We start from the raw sequence: 20,984 nt of genomic DNA on the forward strand, positions 1-20,984 counted from the left end.
GAAAATTTGTAAGTAAACAAAGCTTAAGCACACCCTGTCTCAATAACTTGTTAAAGAAGGACACTGTTTGAATGTGGAGTAAAGATTGTCAAGAGCCTTTCGACATATTAAAAAAGGAACTGAATAACCAGAACCTGTTACACAGACCAGATTTCAATTTACCTTTCTGTTTACATACTGACAGCAGTGATTATGGGCTAGGTGCTGAATTATTTCAAGCAAAAGAAGTCAATGGGGAGACAGTCCATGCTACAATTGCATTTGCAAGCAGAATGTTACTGAAGCATGAAAAGAACTATACAGTAACAGAAAAAGAGCTATTAGCCATACAGTGGTCATTTTCAAAATTCAGGACCTATTTACTTGGACATAAGGTAATAGTGTACTCTGATCATAAAGACTTAAGATATATACAGGAATGCAAGCTCTATCATGATAGGCTTACAAGATGGGCATTGTATTTACAACAATTCAACTTTGAAATTAAGTATATTAAAGGCACTGACAACATAGTTGCGGATGCTCTATCAAGGCTACCAGTAGGAGGGGAAACAGAAATTTTTGATCAGAATGGAGAAAAACAGTTTAAAATGAGGTATATTAAAGGGGTCACAGATGAAAAAGTTGTTAGATCATTGTGTGATAAAATCAGGAGGAGCCAGAATCGTGATGCAAATTGGAAATTAGTAAAGAGCTGTTTAGGGAAAAAGAACTATGAAAAATTAGACAAGTACTATAAGGTGTTTAAAGGTACTCTGTTTAGGAGAACTGATGAAGACTCTGACAATTGGAAACTATGCTGGCCAGAGGAGGAAGCTGAGAGGTTAATTAGGTATACTCATGAGAACTATGGTCATTGTGGCATACAGAAGTGTATGCAGAAATTACAAGAAAACATATACTTCTACAATATGGCCAAGAAAGTTAGAAAAGAATTGTCAACTTGTGATAAGCGCCAACGAGTCAAAGTAAGTACAGAAAACGTCAAGGTGAAATGCAAAACATTATTCCTGCACAACCTCTAGACTTAGTCACTGTTGATTTCTATGGGCCTCTTCCAAGGAGTAGGAGTGGCCACTGCTACATTTTTGTCATGGTGCATATATTTTCTAAACTAATCAAGTTGTATCCTGTCAGAAAAGCCACAGGTAAAGAGATAGTTACAAAAGTTGAAAAGACTATTTCTTGAACGTGGGGAAACCAAAAGCAATCTCATCGGATAACGGTTCTAAGTTTTTGTCAAAAGTTTGGAAAGCCTTTGTTGATAAATCAGGAATCAAACATGTTCAAATATCTGTATATAATCCGTTGTCAAACCCAGCTGAGAGGTATATGCGCGAGATTGGTTGTACATATTGCAGTCATAAACATCCTAATGGTATGACCATGTACGAGACTTTGAAGACGTTATGAATAGCTTGCAGCACACTTCCACAGGATTTTCGCCTCATGAAATTATGTTTCATCTAAAACCAGACAACATTATCAATGAACTCGTAGAATTTCCACCATGCACAATGATGACTATGCGTGAACGTGAAGCAATAGTCAAAGAAACCATGATAAAACAGGGGGAAATGAGAAAAATATGACATGATGGCAAGATCAAAGCAACCAAGTTTAAAGTTGGAGATTATGTTTTAGTAAAATCACATGAGAAATCAAAAATTATAACTTCTGAAATAAAGAAATTCTTTGATATATACATGGGTCCATTCAAGATTGTAGAGCATCCACACCCGAATGCATACCGGTTGGTGTATCCTAAATCCAGGAAAGTTCTCGGTCTAAGGAATATTGTCTCGTTGAAATTGTATAAACAAAAGGGATAAGACTAGTCTGAGAAAGTGAAAAGTTGACTCAATGGAAGTTTTTCACTGGAAATTTTGTATGTAAAAAATTGTCTGATTTTGATACAGTTTTGTGCCCTTTAAAATGTTTGTTATTTGTTTAATATGTATTCACTGTATGAAGTGTTTGCAATGAATTTTCTGTGTAATATGCTTGCCATGTTAGTTCTTGATATTTCTGTATGTTTATGCAATTTGATTGATATTTGATAATTTGTGTAATTTTAGCTTGTATAACTTTCTCACACCACACTTGTTGAGACATCATTTATAATGCAAGCCACTGATCAGCACTAAATCTGTCTTGCAACAATTAAGTTTTTTAATTTTTTTAATATTAAAGGCAGAGTCCTAATTACTACACACTTAAGTGCTTGATATGTCCAACTCTAGTAGGAGACAATAATTTTTAGTAAACCACATGAATTACTGTACATTTCTTTCTCAACCACTGCAAAAGCATAGCCAATAATATTTTTTAATTTTGATAGATACATACCATTCCAAAACTTTCATCCATGATTCTACCTTTGCACCTTTACTGTGAATATGAACCCTTGTAACAAACTTCCTGTAACTTTACTTTTGAAAACAATTTAATTTTGTTATCCTTGAAGTAAGTGTTGTAGTCTGTGATAAGACATTTTACACCCAATATGTTGTTGCATTTGTATTACATGTTTATTGAATTTATTATTTTTTAAAGGATCTGTTTTGGACCAGTTCATACCTTTGTAGTATTACTCAGACAGATTCTGTAAACTTCTCCCACTAGATAAACATTACCAGAAGGTTAACTATGTATCCTAACCATGTACTTACATATAAACATTATGTAACCAAAAGGTGATCTCTGTATGTGATTTTTAGATAACATGGCATTATAGTCAATGAAGCAATACAAACAGCTAAGCTTTGGAAACAGACGCACTGCAGGAAAAGCAGCAATCAGACCTTTTAATGGAAGTCACCTATGTGCAGATGGACAATGCGGGACAGACTGTGAGTAGTGTGAAAAGTGGGCAACAAAAGAAAATAAAACAGGCCTGCAGTTAAAAGTTACAGTCTTTCAATGGTTTCATGTGAAGTGCTACAACATTATGGACTCTGCTAAGTGAAAATTATGAATCTTCTTTTGTATTTCATTTACTCTAAGGTTAAAAATTGTATGTGTTCCTTTACTTAGTGTAACAATTTCAGTGTTAGCATAATTCAAAGAAAACAGTCCTATTAAAAATTTTAATTTATTTAAAATCATATTCTTGGCAGTTCCATTATTCTGGTGTCAGAATTTTGTTCACATTTTCATACTTACAAAATTCTTGGGGGGCTATTGTAATGGAACTGACAAATAGACATCATTTTGTTATATTATACACTAAAGTCATGTTAAAAAAGCTTTTGCTTAAGATAATACTAAGTTAGGTGTTGCGATCAATAATCGATATTGGAATTGTATGTTCTTTGTAGCTTATGACCGTGATCTTTGGTCTACAACGGGTTTTCGGACACTTGAGTGTTGGCCGCAGTTGAGAGTAGTTGTGTATCTAGTTTTGACAATAAAAGTGTGTTTTTGATACAAAGAAACCGTGGAATACTGCGTCATGATTTTGATAGTCCAGTGATAATTAAAAAACCCGCTCCTTTTCTTGGACCCAGAACAGCCAAGGAATCATCACCTAGACAACGAGAAGCCACATGGACAACGCAGACTCAGCAGCATCAACAAAGGAGACATCATGGCCAGCTCTACTAAAGTACTATACAGCCATTAGCCACACTGTAATGGTGTCCTTATGGAGATAACTTTTCCTGCACAGTAGAGTGGGTTTGTGACAAGGTGTACCAATTTCTTTGGTTCTTCAGTATAGATCTTAGTATATGTAAAGCTGAGAATATGTACGTATGTCTGGTGACTCCTTCAGTCCTTTGGACTGCAATGGACCGAATATGGCACACAAAGTCTTTGCCCTGAGAGGGCCACCATTGTGATGGGATATAGGGGGGGGGGAGGGGGGGGGGGGTGTTATAGTGCTTTAGCTCAAATAGTTACATAGGCTGCCCTTTATAATAGGTGTGTTATGTGGGAATAGTATTAACTTGCATTACCAACATGCAAGAAATCGTTTTTCAGTCCCCAGTGTGTAGACTTCCAAGCACAATAGGTGTGTTGTGTTGGAGTAATATTGGTCTGCTTTTTCAGCCAGCTCTGCATGGCAGCCTACATGTCACAGGAAAAAGAATTTCCAAGCCCTTGACATATAGGGTGTGCTGCACAAGAGGCATGTAGTAGTAATAGTGTCAGCCTGCTTTATTGACCTCTGTTGCTGGGGCTACATGTGCAGATGGGCATGCATGAGGGAGGTTGAGGAGGGTAGAGGAGAAGATGGAGAGAGGGTGGAGGGGGGAGACAGGAGGGGATGATTAGGGAGAGAAGGGGCAGAAGTGGATGTACAGGGAGGGAGAGGCAGAGATGGACAGAGAGAGAGGCTGGAGAAATGGACAGAAAGAAGGGAAGGAAGAGGAGATGAGCTGGGAGTTGGGAGGAGGTGGACCAAGAGATGTTCACATTATACGCAACCTACATGCACCTATGCGGAGCCATGGGGAGAAAGCTAGTTGAAACTACAGTGTAATCTGAATTTCCATGTTATGAATATACAAAGAGAGGACATTGATAATAAGTCTCAAGCTCTTGGGGCATAAATATAATTCTGGGAATGGTAAGAAATATATACAAGAGTTTTAAGAAAAGCACTGTTCAGAAACAGCTTTCACCACCATTGTGACTTGCATAATTTACTTTTTTTTTATTTGGAACCACTTTCTTAATACTCATTTGAGTGCAGGGAATCACTATATACATTCACCTGTGGAACTGTACTAAAATAAACCTGCATTCCAGTGCAACAGAGTGCACTGTGTATCCAAGCACGAATGGGACAAGCTGGGTTGTGTACACTGCTCAGGCTCATTTCAAGCTTAGACTGTGCCTGCGTTGTTACTTTATGGGAAGAAAGCTTGTCAGCACAGGAAGTTGCATGCTGAATTGGTCTACACCATAGTGACACTATTCAACAGTCAAGACATAAAACCTGGAGGTCTGCATCATAATATCACCTACACTCAATAACACAAGCTTATGACAACAAGCTACAAATTGTGTCAGAACTGAGAGTTGACACTGTGAAGGTAACTGAGATGGCTGTGTGGATCTATGCAGTATTCAACCATCTCCACTTGATCACTCTGACTTCTAGGCATGCATTATAAGCATTATCTAGAATGGTATAAACCTGACAGCATCATGGTGCCCAAAGGTGGTGGGTAAAGGAACACTGTGAATGGAACCTGGATTGATGGTGTCAGGTTTTCTTCGCCATCAAGTTCAGGATTTGTCTAAGTGTTGTAGGAGAGTGTGGAGGCACGTAGGTAGGTACCCATGCATGTCTCAGGCATGCAGTCCACGGGTTTGGCATTAAGATTGGTCAATCACATTCTGGACTGGTACTATGTATGAACTGTGGACACCTCTCATTGCTATGAAAGGCAATTTGAGGGCTGCGTAGTTTTGAGACAGGGTGTTCAAACCCATTGTCTAGACCTAGAGTCAGTATATCAGTGATGGATTTGTGTTTAAAGATGATAATGTATGAGCACTCCATAACAGCTGTGTGCAATCCTTCCTCCACAAGGCAAAGATTCAACTGAAAGGCTTGAGCAGATATCAGTCAGTCACCTCATGGGCAGCATGTCAAGAAGGATCCAAGCAGATTACAATGTGTGGGGGCAGTGTAATACAGTACTGAATGTTACACAGCAGTAGGTTTTTGATTTGATGTGCACTTTCAAAGAGAATGCCATTATGTTGTTTATTGTTTTGTTTTTATTTCACAATAAAGTAATTCTTTATGTTACAAATTTGTCGATATGCAGATGGTGCAAAACTTTTTCGAGTACTTATTGCCTTTCTCACTTCATGTTTCTCCTCATCTTTCTCACTCTTAACCTGTTAAGATCTTCTTATTTAAAGTATCAGTATCAATTTTTAAACAAATACTTCGTAAATTACTCCCTTTAATTTAACATGGAACACTACTCAGCAGCTCTAAAAGTTTAGTTATTAGTAGAAGACTAAATGAATTCATTAATTAATAATGCCACTACTGAATGATGAAAAACAATAATCACTACTTTTGTGTTAAGCTTAGTTTCAAACTACCATGATTTACATGATGTTTTATTCAAATGATGTTTTCATGCTTCAGTTAAAGTTTTTGAGCTGAGAATCCATGTTTGATGTATAAAGCTATTCACTGATTTTTTTATCTCCTCCAGCATGAGAAATATATCTTGGGTGGATACCTAAGTAAAATGAAGGAAAAGCAACAACTCACCCATATCTGACTTGTGTGTAGTGCATAGAAACACCCAAAATAAAACAATATTTATACTAGCTTTTGAGCTCTTGCTCTTACTCTAATGGAACACACAGACTTCCAAATGCACATGCCCATGGATACACATCTACATCTATAATCTGCAAACCACTGCAAGGTGCATGGCAGAGGCCACCTCCAATTGTACCAGCTATTGGAGTTTCTTCCTGTCCCATTCATGTATGGAGCATCGGAAGAATGATTGTTTGAATGCCTCTGTGTGTTCAGTAATTATTCTAATCTTATCCTCACAATCCCTATATGAGTGATATGTAGGAGGTTGTAGTATATTCCTAGGGTAATCATTTAAAGGTGGTTCTTGAAACTTTGTTAATAGACTTTCTTGGGATAGTTTACGTCTTTCTTCAAGAGTCTTCCAGTTCAGTTCCTTCAGTATCTCTGTTACATTCTCCCACAGATTAAACAAACCTATACATCTAGACCATCATAGTTGATTGGGGACAATGCAGCTGTTTATTGTAATAACAATAAATAAAAGAGACTCAGGGTGCAAGTATATTTTTGTATTTATTTATTGTATGAGAGATTTTCAAAGATAAATTGGCAATGACAGCTATGGGTACATCACCCTGATGTCAGAGGTTGCCGATAATAGTGGCTGGTGTGATGATGCAATAGCTTCTTTGCAACATATGACCACATGTTTTCAATGGGTGAGGGATCTGTAGGATGTGATACCCAGGGCATAGTTGAATGCCCTCCACATCAAGATAGTTAGCATGGGCAATATGCATTCTTATGGTATCTTGTTGAAGTATGATGTCACAGAGCCTCAAAGATATAGCAAAGCTGCTTGCTTACATCAGGAATACACTGATAAACCAAAGCATTATGGCCACTGCCCACTGTGATGGACGCCACCTGGTGGCATTGTGGGCACGTGATGTGGTAACAAAAATATGTAAGCACAGCAAACATGGAAGGGGGGATCACCTTAGTGAAGATATGGGCTGCAAATGGGGATATCCATTGAGATAAGTGATTTTGACACAGGGCAGATTATTATTATACAAAGCCCATGAGTGAGTACCTCAGAAATGGTGAAGCTGGTTGAATGTTCACGTGCTACTCTCATGAGAACCTGCGGGAAGAGGTAGAAGGGCAATGAAACTACCACCATGTGCTAAATGGTTGGACATTCACAACTCTTCTGCTACTCTAGAAGGGAGAATAGATGATGATCTGCTGAAAGGGTATAATGCTGATGGATGCACAAGTGTTTCAGAGCACACTGTTCTTGGTACATTGCTGACTACTGAGCTCCACAGTAGACCATCCCTACATGTTCTCATGTTGACCCAACAACTTCATCAGTTATGATTGCAATGCGCATGGGACCATTGGGATTCAACTGCCAATCAATGGAAACATATTGGATTTTGAGGTGAATCACATTTTTGCTACACCTTGGTTGAAGGTAGTAAACGCAGTAAATGAAGCAGGCAAAAAGGAATACAAATATCTCAAAAATAGAGATCGACAGGAAGTGCAAAATGGCTAAGCAGGGATGGCTAGAGGACAAATGTAAGGCTGTAGAGGCTTATCTTACTAGGGGTAAGATAGATACTGCCTACAGGAAAATTAAAGAGACCTTTGGAGAGAAGAGAACCACTTGTATGAATATCAAGAGCTCAGATGTAAACCCAGTTCTAAGCAAAGAAGGGAAAGCAGAAAGGTGGAAGGAGTATATAGAGGGTCTATACAAGGGCGATGTACTTGAGGACAATATTATGGAAATGGAAGAGGATGTAGATGAAGATGAAATAGGAGATACAATACTGTGTGAAGAGTTTGACAGAGCACTGAAAGACCTGAGTCGAAACAAGGTCTCGGGAGTAGACAACATTCCATTAGAACTACTGACGGCCTTAGGAGAGACAGTCCTGACAAAACTCTACCATCTGTTGAGCAAGATGTATGAGACAGGCGAAATACCCTCAGACTTCAAGAAGAATATAATAATTCCAATCCCAAAGAAAGCAGGTGTCGACAGATGTGAAAATTACCGAGCTATCAGTTTAATAAGTCACAGCTGCAAAATGCTAACGTGAATTCTTTACAGAAAAATGGAAAAACTGGTAGAAGCCGACCTCGGGGAAGATCAGTTTGGATTCTGTAGAAATGTCGGAGGACGTGAGGAAATACTGGCTCTACGACTTATCTTAGAAGAATGATTAAGGAAAGGCAAACCTATGTTTCTAGCATTTGTAGACTTAGAGAAAGCTTTTGACAATGTTGACTGGAATACTCTCTTTCAAATTCTAAAGGTGACAGGGGTAAAATACAGGGAGCAAAAGGCTATTTACAATTTGTACAGAAACCAGATGGCAGTTATAAGAGTCGAGGGGCATGAAAGGGAAGCAGTGGTTGAGAAGGGAGTGAGACAGGGTTGTAACCTCTCCCCGATGTTATTCAATCTGTATCTTGAGCAAGCAGTAAAGGAAACAAAAGAAAAATTTGGAGTAGGTTTTAAAATCCATGGAGAAGAAATAAAAACTTTGAGATTTTCCGATGACATTGTAATTCTGTTAGAGGCAGCAAAGGACCTGGAAGAGCAGCTGAATGGAATGGACATTGTCTTGAAAGGAGGATATAAGATGAACATCAACAAACGCAAAATGAGGATAATGGAATGTAGTCAAATTAAGTCGAGTGATGCTGAGGGAATTAGATTAGGAAATGAGACACTTAAAGTAGTAAATGAGTTTTGCTATTTGGGGAGCAAAATAACTGATGATGGTCAAAGTAGAGAGGATATAAAACGTAGATTGGCAATGGCAAGGAAAGCGTTTCTGAAGAAGAGAAATTTGTTAACATCGAGTATAGATTTAAGTGTCAAGAAGTTATTTCTGAAAGTATTTGTATGGAGTGTAGCCATGTATGGAAGTGAAACATGGATGATAAATAGTTTGGACAAGAAGAGAATAGTAGCTTTCGAAATGTGGTGCTACAGAAGGATGCTGAAGATTAGATGGGTAGATCACATAACTAATGAGGAGGTATTGAATAGAATTGGGGAGAAGAGGAGTTTGTGGCACAACTTGACAAGAAGAAGGGACCAGTTGGTAGGACATGTTCTGAGGCATCAAGGGATCACAAATTTATCATTGGCGTGCAGCGTGGAGGGTAAAAATCATAGAGGGAGACCAAGAGATGAATGCACTAAGCAGATTCAGAAGGATGTAGGTTGCAGTAAGTACTGGGAGATCAAGAAGCTTGCACAGGATAGAGTAGCATGGAGAGCTGCATCAAACCAGTCTCAGGACTGAAGACCACAACAACAACAGGATGAAGGTCTCTACAAATACCATCACTGAGGAGAGCACCAGCTTGAAACATGCAGCCCCCATGGACACAGGCTGGTGGGAGCAGTATTATGCTGTGGGAGACCTTCTCCTGCACTTGCATGGGATCTGTGGTAATAATTGAAGACACATTGACTGTTGCGAACCATCTGCATCTCTTCATGCTTGATGTCTTTCCCAACAGCAATGTCACCTTTCAGCAGTATAATTGTCCATGTCTTGGTGCCAGAACTGTGCTACAGTGGTTTGAGGAGCATTGTGGTGAACTCATGTTGATGTCTCAATGAACAAATTTGCCTGATGTAAATCCTACAAACGTCTGGGTTGCTGTCAGGCACCATCACCACATATGCAATTCATCGGCCCATTATTTATGCAAATTAAGTGGCCTGCGCATAGACATCTAATGCCACATACCTCCATAAACCTACCAATAAAGTCAGACCCCTGATACACAGAATCAGTGATGCATTTGTTCCAAGGATGGATGAGTAAGCTGTTAAGCAGGGTGTCATTATGTCTTGGGTCATCAGTGTATAATGCCTGCTGTCCATATTAGCAGTTATGTGAGCCAGAGGTGATCACATTGTGTATCTAATTGCACTCAGGCAAATACAGTCCGGCAGCCTTCAATCTCCCAAGAGCCTCTGCACAGGGATATATCTATCATTATGCTATTTTTGGAACCAGGACTCATCTGAAAAATGATGTGGTGTCCAGTGTTCTTGTCACTCACAACTGTCAGTGCAGCACTCTCTGCTGTGTGTTGAGGGAAGCTGTAGCAATGTCACTTTGTTGACAGTTTGTGGTGTTCCAGACATCAGTGTACTGTCTATGTGGATCCTTGTTTTGCTGCAAACAAACCCATTTGCGTACTCAAGGTATGTGACGTGGCTGTTTGATGCTGCACCTCTGTCCTCTTGACTGCTAGTGGCACAGAGACATTGATGGCATATTCAGATGTTAGCCGTGGGACCCAACCAATGTGAGCAGCTGTATTGTGGAATGATAAACCATAATCTGGCCCCTTAACATAAAACGCTGAGTCATCTCATTTTTATTATTCTGACAGAAATTTAAAATCCTGAGTGTATGCGGGTAACTTAAGAACAGACTTTCAATAAAATACACCCTGCTCATATCCATTTCAGCAATGATAGTTACATGTTTGGCTATTAGTTAGCATCTAGCACTACATTTGTAGGCTGGCTATTGGGCTATAGTTGAGGTAAAAATAAATGTCATGTGACTAGGGTCTCCTGTCGGTTGACTGTTCACCGGGTGCAGGTCTTTCGATTTGACGCCACTTCGGCGACTTGCACTTTGATGGGGATGAAATGATGATGATTAGGACAACACAACACTCAGTCTCTGAGCAGAGAAAATGTCTGACCCAGCTGGGAATCGAACCCGGGCCCTTAGGATTGGCATTCTGTTGCGCTGACCACTCAGCTACCGGGGGTGGACTTTAGTTGAGGTGATTCCTACTAGATATCGTCTTTACTGTGTGCTGATCTGGATACTTTCCAGCAAAATGCACACTTTCAGATACTCTCCTGTATTGTTATTCAGGCAATGCTTTCAAAAAAGGATGGTTGTAGTGATCCTGAGTTTGAAATTGAGCTCAGCAGCTCAGAAAGTGAAGAAGAATTTAATGTTATTTCCTTAGAGACTGAAAGTGATGACAGTTTGTCTGTTGAGTGACAATTGCTTGCCAGTAGCATGAGATAAATGCACTGTTCTGGATTTGGATTTGATTTGGATTGTTTGGGGGGGGGGGGGGGGGGGGGAAGAGACCAAACAGTGAGGTCATCGGTCTCATCGGATTAAGGAAGGATGGGGAAGGAAGTCGGCCATGCCCTTTCAAAGGAACCATCCCATCATTTGTCTGGAGTCATTTAGGGAAATCGTGGAAAACCTAAATCAGGATGGCCGGATGTGGGATTGAACCGTCATCCTCCTGAATGCGAGTCCAGTGTGCTAACCACTGCGCGACCTCGCTTGGTGCACTGATCTGCCAGAACATTATGATCACCTACCTAATAGTCAGTATGTCCACATTTGGCATGGATAACAACAGCAACACATCATGGCATGGAAGCAATGAAGCCGTTTTAGGTTGCTGGTCGGAGCTGGCACCACATCTGCATCACAAAAGTCCCATAATTCCCATAAATTCTGGGGAGTGGGTGCTGAGCTCTGAGATCACATTCAGTCACATCTCAGATGTGTTCGATTAGGCTCAGATATGGTGAGCTGGAAGGCCAGCACATCAATAGCAACTTGCCGCAGTGTTATTCAAACCGCTCCACCACTCTCCTAGTCTTGTGACATTGTGCATTATCTTATGAAAAATGCCATTGCTATTGGGGAAACATGATCATCATGAAGAGGTGTACGTGGTCTGCAACCAGTGTATGATACTCCTTGGCCATCATGGTGCCTTGCATGAGCTCCACTGGACCCATGGATGCCCATGTGGGTGTTCCCCAGAACATAATGGAGCTGTGACCAGCTTGTCTCTGCCCGCAGTACAAGTGTCAAGGAGCTGTTCCCCTGGAGGATGACAGTTTCATGCCCTCCTATTGGTATCATGAAGTAGGTATTGGGATTACTCAGACCATGCAAAGCTCTGACACTGTGCCAATGACCAATTCTGATTGTCACTTGCCCATTTCAGTCATAGTTAGTGATATTGTGGTGTTAACATTAGCACGTGCATGGGTCATTGGTTGTAGAGGCCCACAATTAGGAATCTTCGGTGTACTGTGTGTTCATGCGCACTCTTATCCTGCCTAGCATTAAAATCATCTAAGTCTGATGTTAGTTTCACCACAGTTCACCATCTGTCCTGTTTTACCAGTCTGCCCAGCCTACGACATCCAATGTCTTAATGAGGAGTGGCTGCCCAACCCCATGATGTCTGGGTGTGGTTTCACCTTAGTTTCACCATGAGTTGCAGACACTTACCACAGCACTCGCCAAAGACCCGACAAGTCATACAGTTTCCAAAATGCTCATGCTGACCTTCCAGGCCATCACAACCTGCCCTCAATCAAACTTGGATAGATTGCACGCCTTCCCCATTCTGCACACGGACAGCATGCTCACTGATATTAAATGCACCATGAATGTGTCTGAATAGCAGTCATTCCTCACCACATGATGCTGCTATTGCCTGGATGGGTTCATATCAATAGTAGGTTGGTGGTCATAATATTTGGTTGATCAGTGTACAGCCACAGTGCTCAAGCCAGCTTCTCCAAGATTTATGTTCACAGCAAACTGTTGTGAAATACATGGTTAGACTTCATAGATACACAGAAACTAAAACTTGACTTCAAGTTACAGAATATTTTAATCAAAGTCCAGGGCACAATTACACTTGGGATTTTATTATTGGTGACCTTCAAAATTTTGTAACTCATTATTTTGAGTTTTAAAAGCGATCTTTATATGTCTGTACGTAATATCATTCATTATAAGATGTTTTTTATTTATAAAAATATTTTTTGAAACATAATTTGGAAAAAAAACATAAAGTGAAAGGGCTAGAAAGGCCACTGTATTGTCACTGTCAAATTACAACATGTGTTGGGAGACATTCCTACTTCTTACACAAGACATAACATGATCTTCTAACAAAGAACTGATATTAAAATGTGATTTATGAACGACAAACCCACAGCATAATCTTTCTTTATATACAGAATTCAAATAGCTTTTCTGCTACCTACTCTGTGTGATTGTGCTGAAATTCTAACCATTTCCATATCCAAGCTTACAGTACACCTCATGTCATTTTTATGTTTGTTGCATGCCTTCTTCTCAGTGGTGGAATTTTAATGGCCAGCAATGTAATACCCCTAATTATCAGTGTCTGTGATTGCCATAACAGTTGAGTTGGTGTAAGTTGATCCCTGTCAGCCGGCAATGCAAAGTGCAAATGGTTGTAGGAGAAAACAGTAGCTGCCTATAGAGTTCCAGCAACACTGAGGTGTTGCCATAGAGGCATATACAAAATTGTATGATGTGATTGGTTGCAGTTGTCATCAGGAGCTGCTTTGCCCAGCCCATTGCAACTATTAGGTATCTTTCTACAGTGACTCAACAATAATTATAATCTATTGTTAGTATGTGTTACAGAGGTAGCTAAACATGGCTTGCCTCTATTACAGATTTAATGGAATGTGACTTGTGAATGAATTACATCAGTAGTGCTCAATATATTCCCAAGTAGGGCATTGATTTAAGCACCACATCTGTGTTGCCTACTTCAGTTTGAGGATGAACCAGTAACAAGCTGAACCACAATACAGGTGGAAGTTTGAGAAGATTTTAATAATTTTTGTCACAATGAGACTATGAATTCAGGTACTTTAAATAAGTTTGAGAACACACCATTCTTATGTATATGCTCTGCATCAAGTGTTATCTCCTAAACATTCACAGACAGAATACTAAAGTTAATATCCCACATAAGTGAGTTGTTGAAGGTGCTTACATCTACATTTGCACTGACAACTGCATTATGAAATAAGGTAATTTATTTTGTGATGACTGCACCCTTCTTATCGTATTTGGTAGTACAAGTAGCTGAACATTGAAATACGTCATCCCTGGTAACAGCTGAATGAACTCATGGACTTGTGTTCAACTTTCATCTGAAAAGATCTACTTTCCTCTGTCACTCAAACTAGTGCATAATTCACTCACATTCACAACATTTTGAAAGTAAGTGAAGCCATATGGCGTTATTGGCTGGGAGACCCTGATGACCTAGTCACGTTTTCTTCACAATGTGTGAGAATTGTGTGTTAAGTGTATCTGTTTAGTGCAGGTGACTGTACTGGGAGTGAGTGTGCATATTGTGGTGTCATGCTCATGATGTCTGATGATGAAGAGAGGCTGAAACCCAGTGCTCGAACACAGCCACCTACTCTTGAATTTCTTCCACTGTAAGGATTGTCAGTCAATTGCCATCATACAAGTGTGCATTATAGATCTTGGGCACAAAGGGTGATGCAACATTATGTGATCTGCCATAAACCAAATATGTGTCCAACATTTTGCTCTAGATGAACCCTAGTTTCCCAATCTTCAGTCTATGAACTGAAACTTGACAGTTAATTTACTCATGGCTGATCCTAACAGCGGTCCTGTTTTATAGCTCTGTACATTGCCATTCCCATGTATCTCTACAATATTACAATTCATTCCCACTTTATTCAAATTTATGTTTAATAAGACACAGCTTTACTTCAATATGGCAACCTTCAGGAACAAAGAAAAACTAGAGGGGCACTGAAGCCACATTTTATGTCAGTTGGCATTACTAGTTATCTAGTGTTGTATACATTTTCATATAATCGGTCACCCCCTACATTTGAAATCTTTCCCAAACAGATAATTCATGCAGTCACACTTGTAAATAAAATGAAGAAACATATTCATAAGAAGTGCTACTTACACATGCAGTACCAATGGAAATATCATGTCTTCATATTCTCGCAATCCCGGAGGCAAGTGAAACCTTACATGAGCATGGAAACCATCAGCAACTTGGACTTTGAATGTTTTCACCTGTGAAGCATTGCCATAGGTAAGTCAGACAAAAAACTGCACAATAAACCTTATGATAAATTATATTTTTGTTGGACATATTTTGATACATTATTTGCTACTGTTATGTATAATTTGGGTTAATATAAAGAAATGATTTCCCAGTGTAAGAACTGTCATAAGTATCATTTCACTTAATTTCTTGCTTCACATTCATTTGATGAGAAGTAGTCAGTCCTATCCTCTTAATGTATGAAGTACAATAATAACCTGATGATTGTTTAATTATAGTAATTAACTGAAATGTGGCATTGTAGATGCTTTCACACAATGGCCTGTGTTGGTATGAACTCTTACTTCACAACCAGGTCATAGTCATCTCAGGTTTTAGTCCCCAGAATGTTACATTGGCAAAGGCTCTCAGTTGTTTGTCATCAATAACTGACATGAAACAGAAGTGCTATACTACTCTTTCTTTCTTATTTAATAGATTCATTCTAAAAATTGGCTACTTGGTCTTCAACCATTAAGTGGATACAGAATATTTTGTAATTATAACATACATCTTTAAACACACAATTTTTACTGTGTAAAGTGAAGTGTGTAAATATTTTGTATGTATTTTTAATACATTGATGGAAAATTCAGGATGGAATATTTATATAAGGATAAATCACCTCCCACCAAATAGGAGTAGTACTAATGACTAAATAAAAAGAGACCAAAAAGTATTGGTAGACAGAGAGAGAAAGAGAAAGTGTGTGTGTGTGTGTGTGTGTGTGTGTGTGTGTGTGTGTGTGTGTGTGTGTGTTTGGGGAGGGGGATATGCACACATTTGTTTTGCTCAATTTTAGGCTGTGTGATATATCTGATTGTGTTGCCTTTGTGAATAATGCTAGTGTAAAACACATTTAAAAATGTAGCCAACTATTTGCTTTGAAAAATACCAATGTAATCAAATAAATATTGCATTAGTGATAAGAGGAAACATCAGACACTTAATACAACTTTGGAGGTACAACTTTTTTTCATAGTATCACTTTTCCTTCCATTAAACCCATTAACCAGTCAGTAACTAGTACTCCTTTAATCACTTAGTATCACCCTGGCCTTGAAAAGCTCAACCAAGTCCTTTACTGGGGCTTCAACTACCTTGCGTTGTGCCCTGAGGTGAGGGCTATCCTGCCCAAAATTCTACCCACATCCTCCAAAGTAATGTTCCACCACCTACCCAACTAAAAGAATATTCTTGTTCATCATTATTCTAATACTGCTTCCATTCCTGCACCCCCTTGGGTCATACCCTTGTGGTCGCCCAAGGTGCAAGACCTGTCTCGTGTACCCATCCCCATCGCAGTCCAGTCATAGACATTTCCTACTCAATATAAGGCAAGGACATGTGTGAAATCAGTCATGTTATATATCACCTTTGATGCAATTACTGTAAAGCATTCTTTGTGGGCATGACAAGTAACCAACTGTCTACTCACATGAAAGGCCAGTGTTGAACTGTGGTAAACTGTGGACTTGAGGATCCAGTTGCCAAGCATGCTCCACACCACAAAACAAGGACCATTTTGATATCCCCTTTAGCACAAGTTTCTCTGAACTACACTGACAGGAACTGTCTCTCCAACACATCCTGCATCCTTGCAATTCCCCTGGCCTAAACCTCTGCTAACCTGTTCCCTCACCTTTACTTTTGCTTTCTCTTTTTTTTCCATACCACTCCTCCTCCATACAGATCATGCACTGACTTCTCCCACCACTCTTCTTCTTCCCCCCCCCCCCCTTCCCCCAACCATGTGAGTATTCTCTCTCTCTCCCTCTCTCTCTCTCTCTCTCTTTCTCCCTCTCTCCTCCTCCTCCCCTCTCCCTTTCTTTTTTGCCTTGCTCTCCTCTACTCCATTTTCAACTCCTCCCTCCCTCCCCTCTCCCCTGCCTGCCCCCCTCTTCATTTTCACATTTGTCTCCTCCCCCTCCCCCCATCATCCCCCCCTCTCCCTCTTCCTACATCCTTCATCTGTTTTTGAGGTACCCTCTGTACTTTTTACATCTTGTTGTATGGCCATGAAGTCACTTGTCCAGAGACCCGCCTCTTTTCCACAGCCCCCCTTCTTGCATCCTTCCCTACCCCCCTACCTACCTTCATCGACTCAGGCAACAACATTCAGAAACTGGGCACCTGTATCAGTAATTTATCTTTAAGTATTGTTCCAACTGCAATTTCCATTATGGAACTTTGTGATTGACAGATTGCAGTGGCAAGTGGGATGACAGGTGGGGGACAGTGTTGCAGTTTTGGAGCCACTAGACTTGATAACACTCTACCTGTGATTGACATATAACTTACTGGGTTAAATTTAGCTGGCATGAACACAAATACAATTAAGCAATGTAATGATAGTTTATTGTTAATGCATCATGAATGTCAAATTTCTATAATTTGCTTGTCTTTTATTATTGTTCAACATAATTTGTTTCACATCCCTCAAGTTTCTCCTTCTTGATGGAATCTATGGAACATGAAATAATGAATCTCACTATGAGAGGACGAGAATTCTTGTCATTTAATCTCAAGTTTTTTTGTGAGTGGAACTGCTGCCCATATTTGCACAAAATACTCTGAAGAATCAAAATGATTAATTGTGGTGCTAAATGTTTTGTGTTCAGTGAATAACAGAGTTACAAAATGTGATAAGCCTTACAAAGGGCTGCCTAAATGCTGCTCTTGTTCATGATAAAGAGCGGATGCTGGCAACACATCTTCCTGTCAAATTGGAGACCGCCAGTGGGAGGACAGTGTGGTAGCCAATGAACAGCTGTTAGCTAGATACATCTGAATGCTACTAAATTATGAATTGATCTTATTTTGTGGGTGGACTTTCTTTCACTTTATGCTTTTGCCACTTATGTGCTAAATACATATATTCACCTTTTATATTGAAATGTTATTACTGATTTCATCTAAAATTAAAATATTGGTTATGCTGTCAAAATCATATTGATTACTTGTGTTTTGTGGAGTTTGTTTTCCTCATTTTCTGCTTTTACTGCTTGCAGGAGTTTCTTTTTTAATGCACATACATCTGTTTTACACTGTCTGTATTGAAATACTACTAACAATTTTGTTTGTATAATAGAAGGAAACATTCCACGTGGGAAAAATTATATATAAAAACAAAGATGAGGTGACTTACTGAACGAAAGTGCTGGCAGGTCGATAGACACACAAACAAACACAAACATACACACAAAATTCAAGCTTTCGCAACAAACTGTTGCCTCATCAGGAAAGAGGGAAGGAGGGGGGAAGACGAAAGGAAGTGGGTTTTAAGGGAGAGGGTAAGGAGTCATTCCAATCCCGGGAGCGGAAAGACTTACCTTAGGGGGAAAAAAGGACAGGTATACACTCGCACACACGCACATATCCATCCACACATACAGACACAAGCAGACATATTTAAAGACAAAGAGTTTGGGCAGAGATGTCAGTCGAGGCAGAAGTGTAGAGGCAAAGAAGTTGTTGAAAGACAGGTGAGGTATGAGTGGCGGCAACTTGAAATTAGTGGAGATTGAGGCCTGGCGGATGACGAGAAGAGAGGATATACTGAAGGGCAAGTTCCCATCTCCGGAGTTCGGATAGGTTGGTGTTGGTGGGAAGTATCCAGATAACCCGGACGGTGTAACACTGTGCCAAGATGTGCTGGCTGTGCACCAAGGCATGTTTAGCCACAGGGTGATCCTCATTACCAACAAACACTGTCTGCCTGTGTCCATTCATGCGAATGTCCAGCAACAAACTGTCCATTCGCATGAATGGACACAGGCAGACAGTGTTTGTTGGTAATGAGGATCACCCTGTGGCTAAACATGCCTTGGTGCACAGCCAGCACATCTTGGCACAGTGTTACACCGTCCGGGTTATCTGGATACTTCCCACCAACACCAACCTATCCGAACTCCGGAGATGGGAACTTGCCCTTCAGTATATCCTCTCTTCTCGTCATCCGCCAGGCCTCAATCTCCGCTAATTTCAAGTTGCCGCCACTCATACCTCACCTGTCTTTCAACAACTTCTTTGCCTCTACACTTCTGCCTTGACTGACATCTCTGCCCAAACTCTTTGTCTTTAAATATGTCTGCTTGTGTCTGTATGTGTGGATGGATATGTGCGTGTGTGCGAGTGTATACCTGTCCTTTTTTCCCCCTAAGGTAAGTCTTTCCGCTCCCGGGATTGGAATGACTCCTTACCCTCTCCCTTAAAACCCACTTCCTTTCGTCTTCCCCCCTCCTTCCCTCTTTCCTGATGAGGTAACAGTTTGTTGCGAAAGCTTGAATTTTGTGTGTATGTTTGTGTTTGTTTGTGTGTCTATCGACCTGCCAGCGCTTTCGTTCGGTAAGTCACCTCATCTTTGTTTTTATATATAACAATTTTGTTTGAAAGACAGAGTCTATGTTGTGGTGTTAGACTGATCTGTAGCTCAGCCTGAGGTCTGGATTAACAATATTATAAAAGGTTAGATTGCCACTTAACTTAAAGATGACACTTTGAACTGTAGAAAGACACAACAAAAGAACTGTTACACACTGAGCTTCTGGCCAATGTCTTCTTCAGAAAGGAAACACACAGACATTCTCACAAGCAAGTGGACCCCATACAGACATGAGTTCTAGCTCTGACCAATCTGGCCACAATGTAATTACATCAGACAGAAGCAGCAATCTACAGTGGCAAGTGAGGGGGTACAGGTGTGGGGAGAGAAATGAGTGCTGCTTTGCAGAGCATGCAGGGACTAGATGGTGGCAAGACAAGGCTGCAAGGTGCAGAGTCGGGTGGCTGTGGGGGAGGGAAAGGGGGAGGGAAAGGGGGAGGGGAAAAGGAGAGGAGCAAAGAAGTTGGAAAGACTGGTGGGTGCATTAGCAGAGAGCAGTGCATAATGAGAGCAAGGGAACGTGAAATTGGAGGAGGTGGTAAGACAGAGGGGACAGAAATTATTGGGTGGAGGGTGTGGGGACAGTAGGTTACCATAGGTTGAGTCTGGGAAGATTTTTGGAATGGAGAATTTGTTGTAAGGATAATTCCCATCTATGCAGTTCAGAAAACCTGGTGATGGAGGGGTTGTGAAGAAATCTTTGAAATCAAGCATGTTATGTTCAGCTGCATGTTGTGCCACATGGTGGTCCAATTTGCTCTCAGCCACAGTTTGGCAATGGCCATTCATCCTGGTGGACAGCCGATTGCAACACAGTTGATATATGACGTGGCCACTTCCACAGGTGGTCCAGCATCTGATCGGGTTGGATAAGCCTGTGACAGGATTGGAATAGGAAAAGCTGGGTGGGTGGACTGGACAGGTCTTGCGCCTGGGGCTTCCACAGAGATATTATTGCTGTGGCCAGGTTCTGGGACTGGGAGTGGCATGGGGATGGACTAGGATGTTGTGAAGACACCATCTCCACAAGTTATCCAGCCTTGTGACATCCTTCTGCTGCCTTGGGGCACCACTACCCAAGTATGATCCTACTGACAGTGTAACTTCTCATTAGCCCCTCATTGCACTCAGACCCTACCTAGCTGACCTTTCCAACATGCCGTATGCCCATAAACTCCTCACCAGCACTCCAGTATATCCAGAACTGAAACAATCTGCAGAACATTGTTGTTAACATTTCCACCAAAATCCTCAGCCCTACAGAAGGTTCAGTTCTATTCAATGCCTCACCTTCAGCCCTACACCCACATTTAACCATGTTGGACTTGTCTAAGACCTACTCTCCTTCTCCTGATCCCTGTAGTGGAAACA

The 20,984-nt window shown here is 40.5% G+C and overlaps 1 protein-coding gene across 1 annotated transcript in view; it reads right to left on the reverse strand.

The window, feature by feature from the left end:
* The window catches only part of LOC124802913 (prolyl endopeptidase FAP-like), a 760,857-nt gene that overhangs the window by 46,743 nt on the left and 693,130 nt on the right, over positions 1–20,984 (reverse strand). Inside the window, exon 12 of the mRNA XM_047263983.1 lies at positions 15,086–15,198. Coding sequence (XP_047119939.1) covers positions 15,086–15,198 — 113 coding nt within the window. The remainder of the gene's footprint in view (positions 1–15,085; positions 15,199–20,984) is intronic.

Source organism: Schistocerca piceifrons, chromosome 6, assembly GCF_021461385.2.
Source record: "Schistocerca piceifrons isolate TAMUIC-IGC-003096 chromosome 6, iqSchPice1.1, whole genome shotgun sequence".
Lineage (NCBI taxonomy): Eukaryota > Metazoa > Arthropoda > Insecta > Orthoptera > Acrididae > Schistocerca > Schistocerca piceifrons.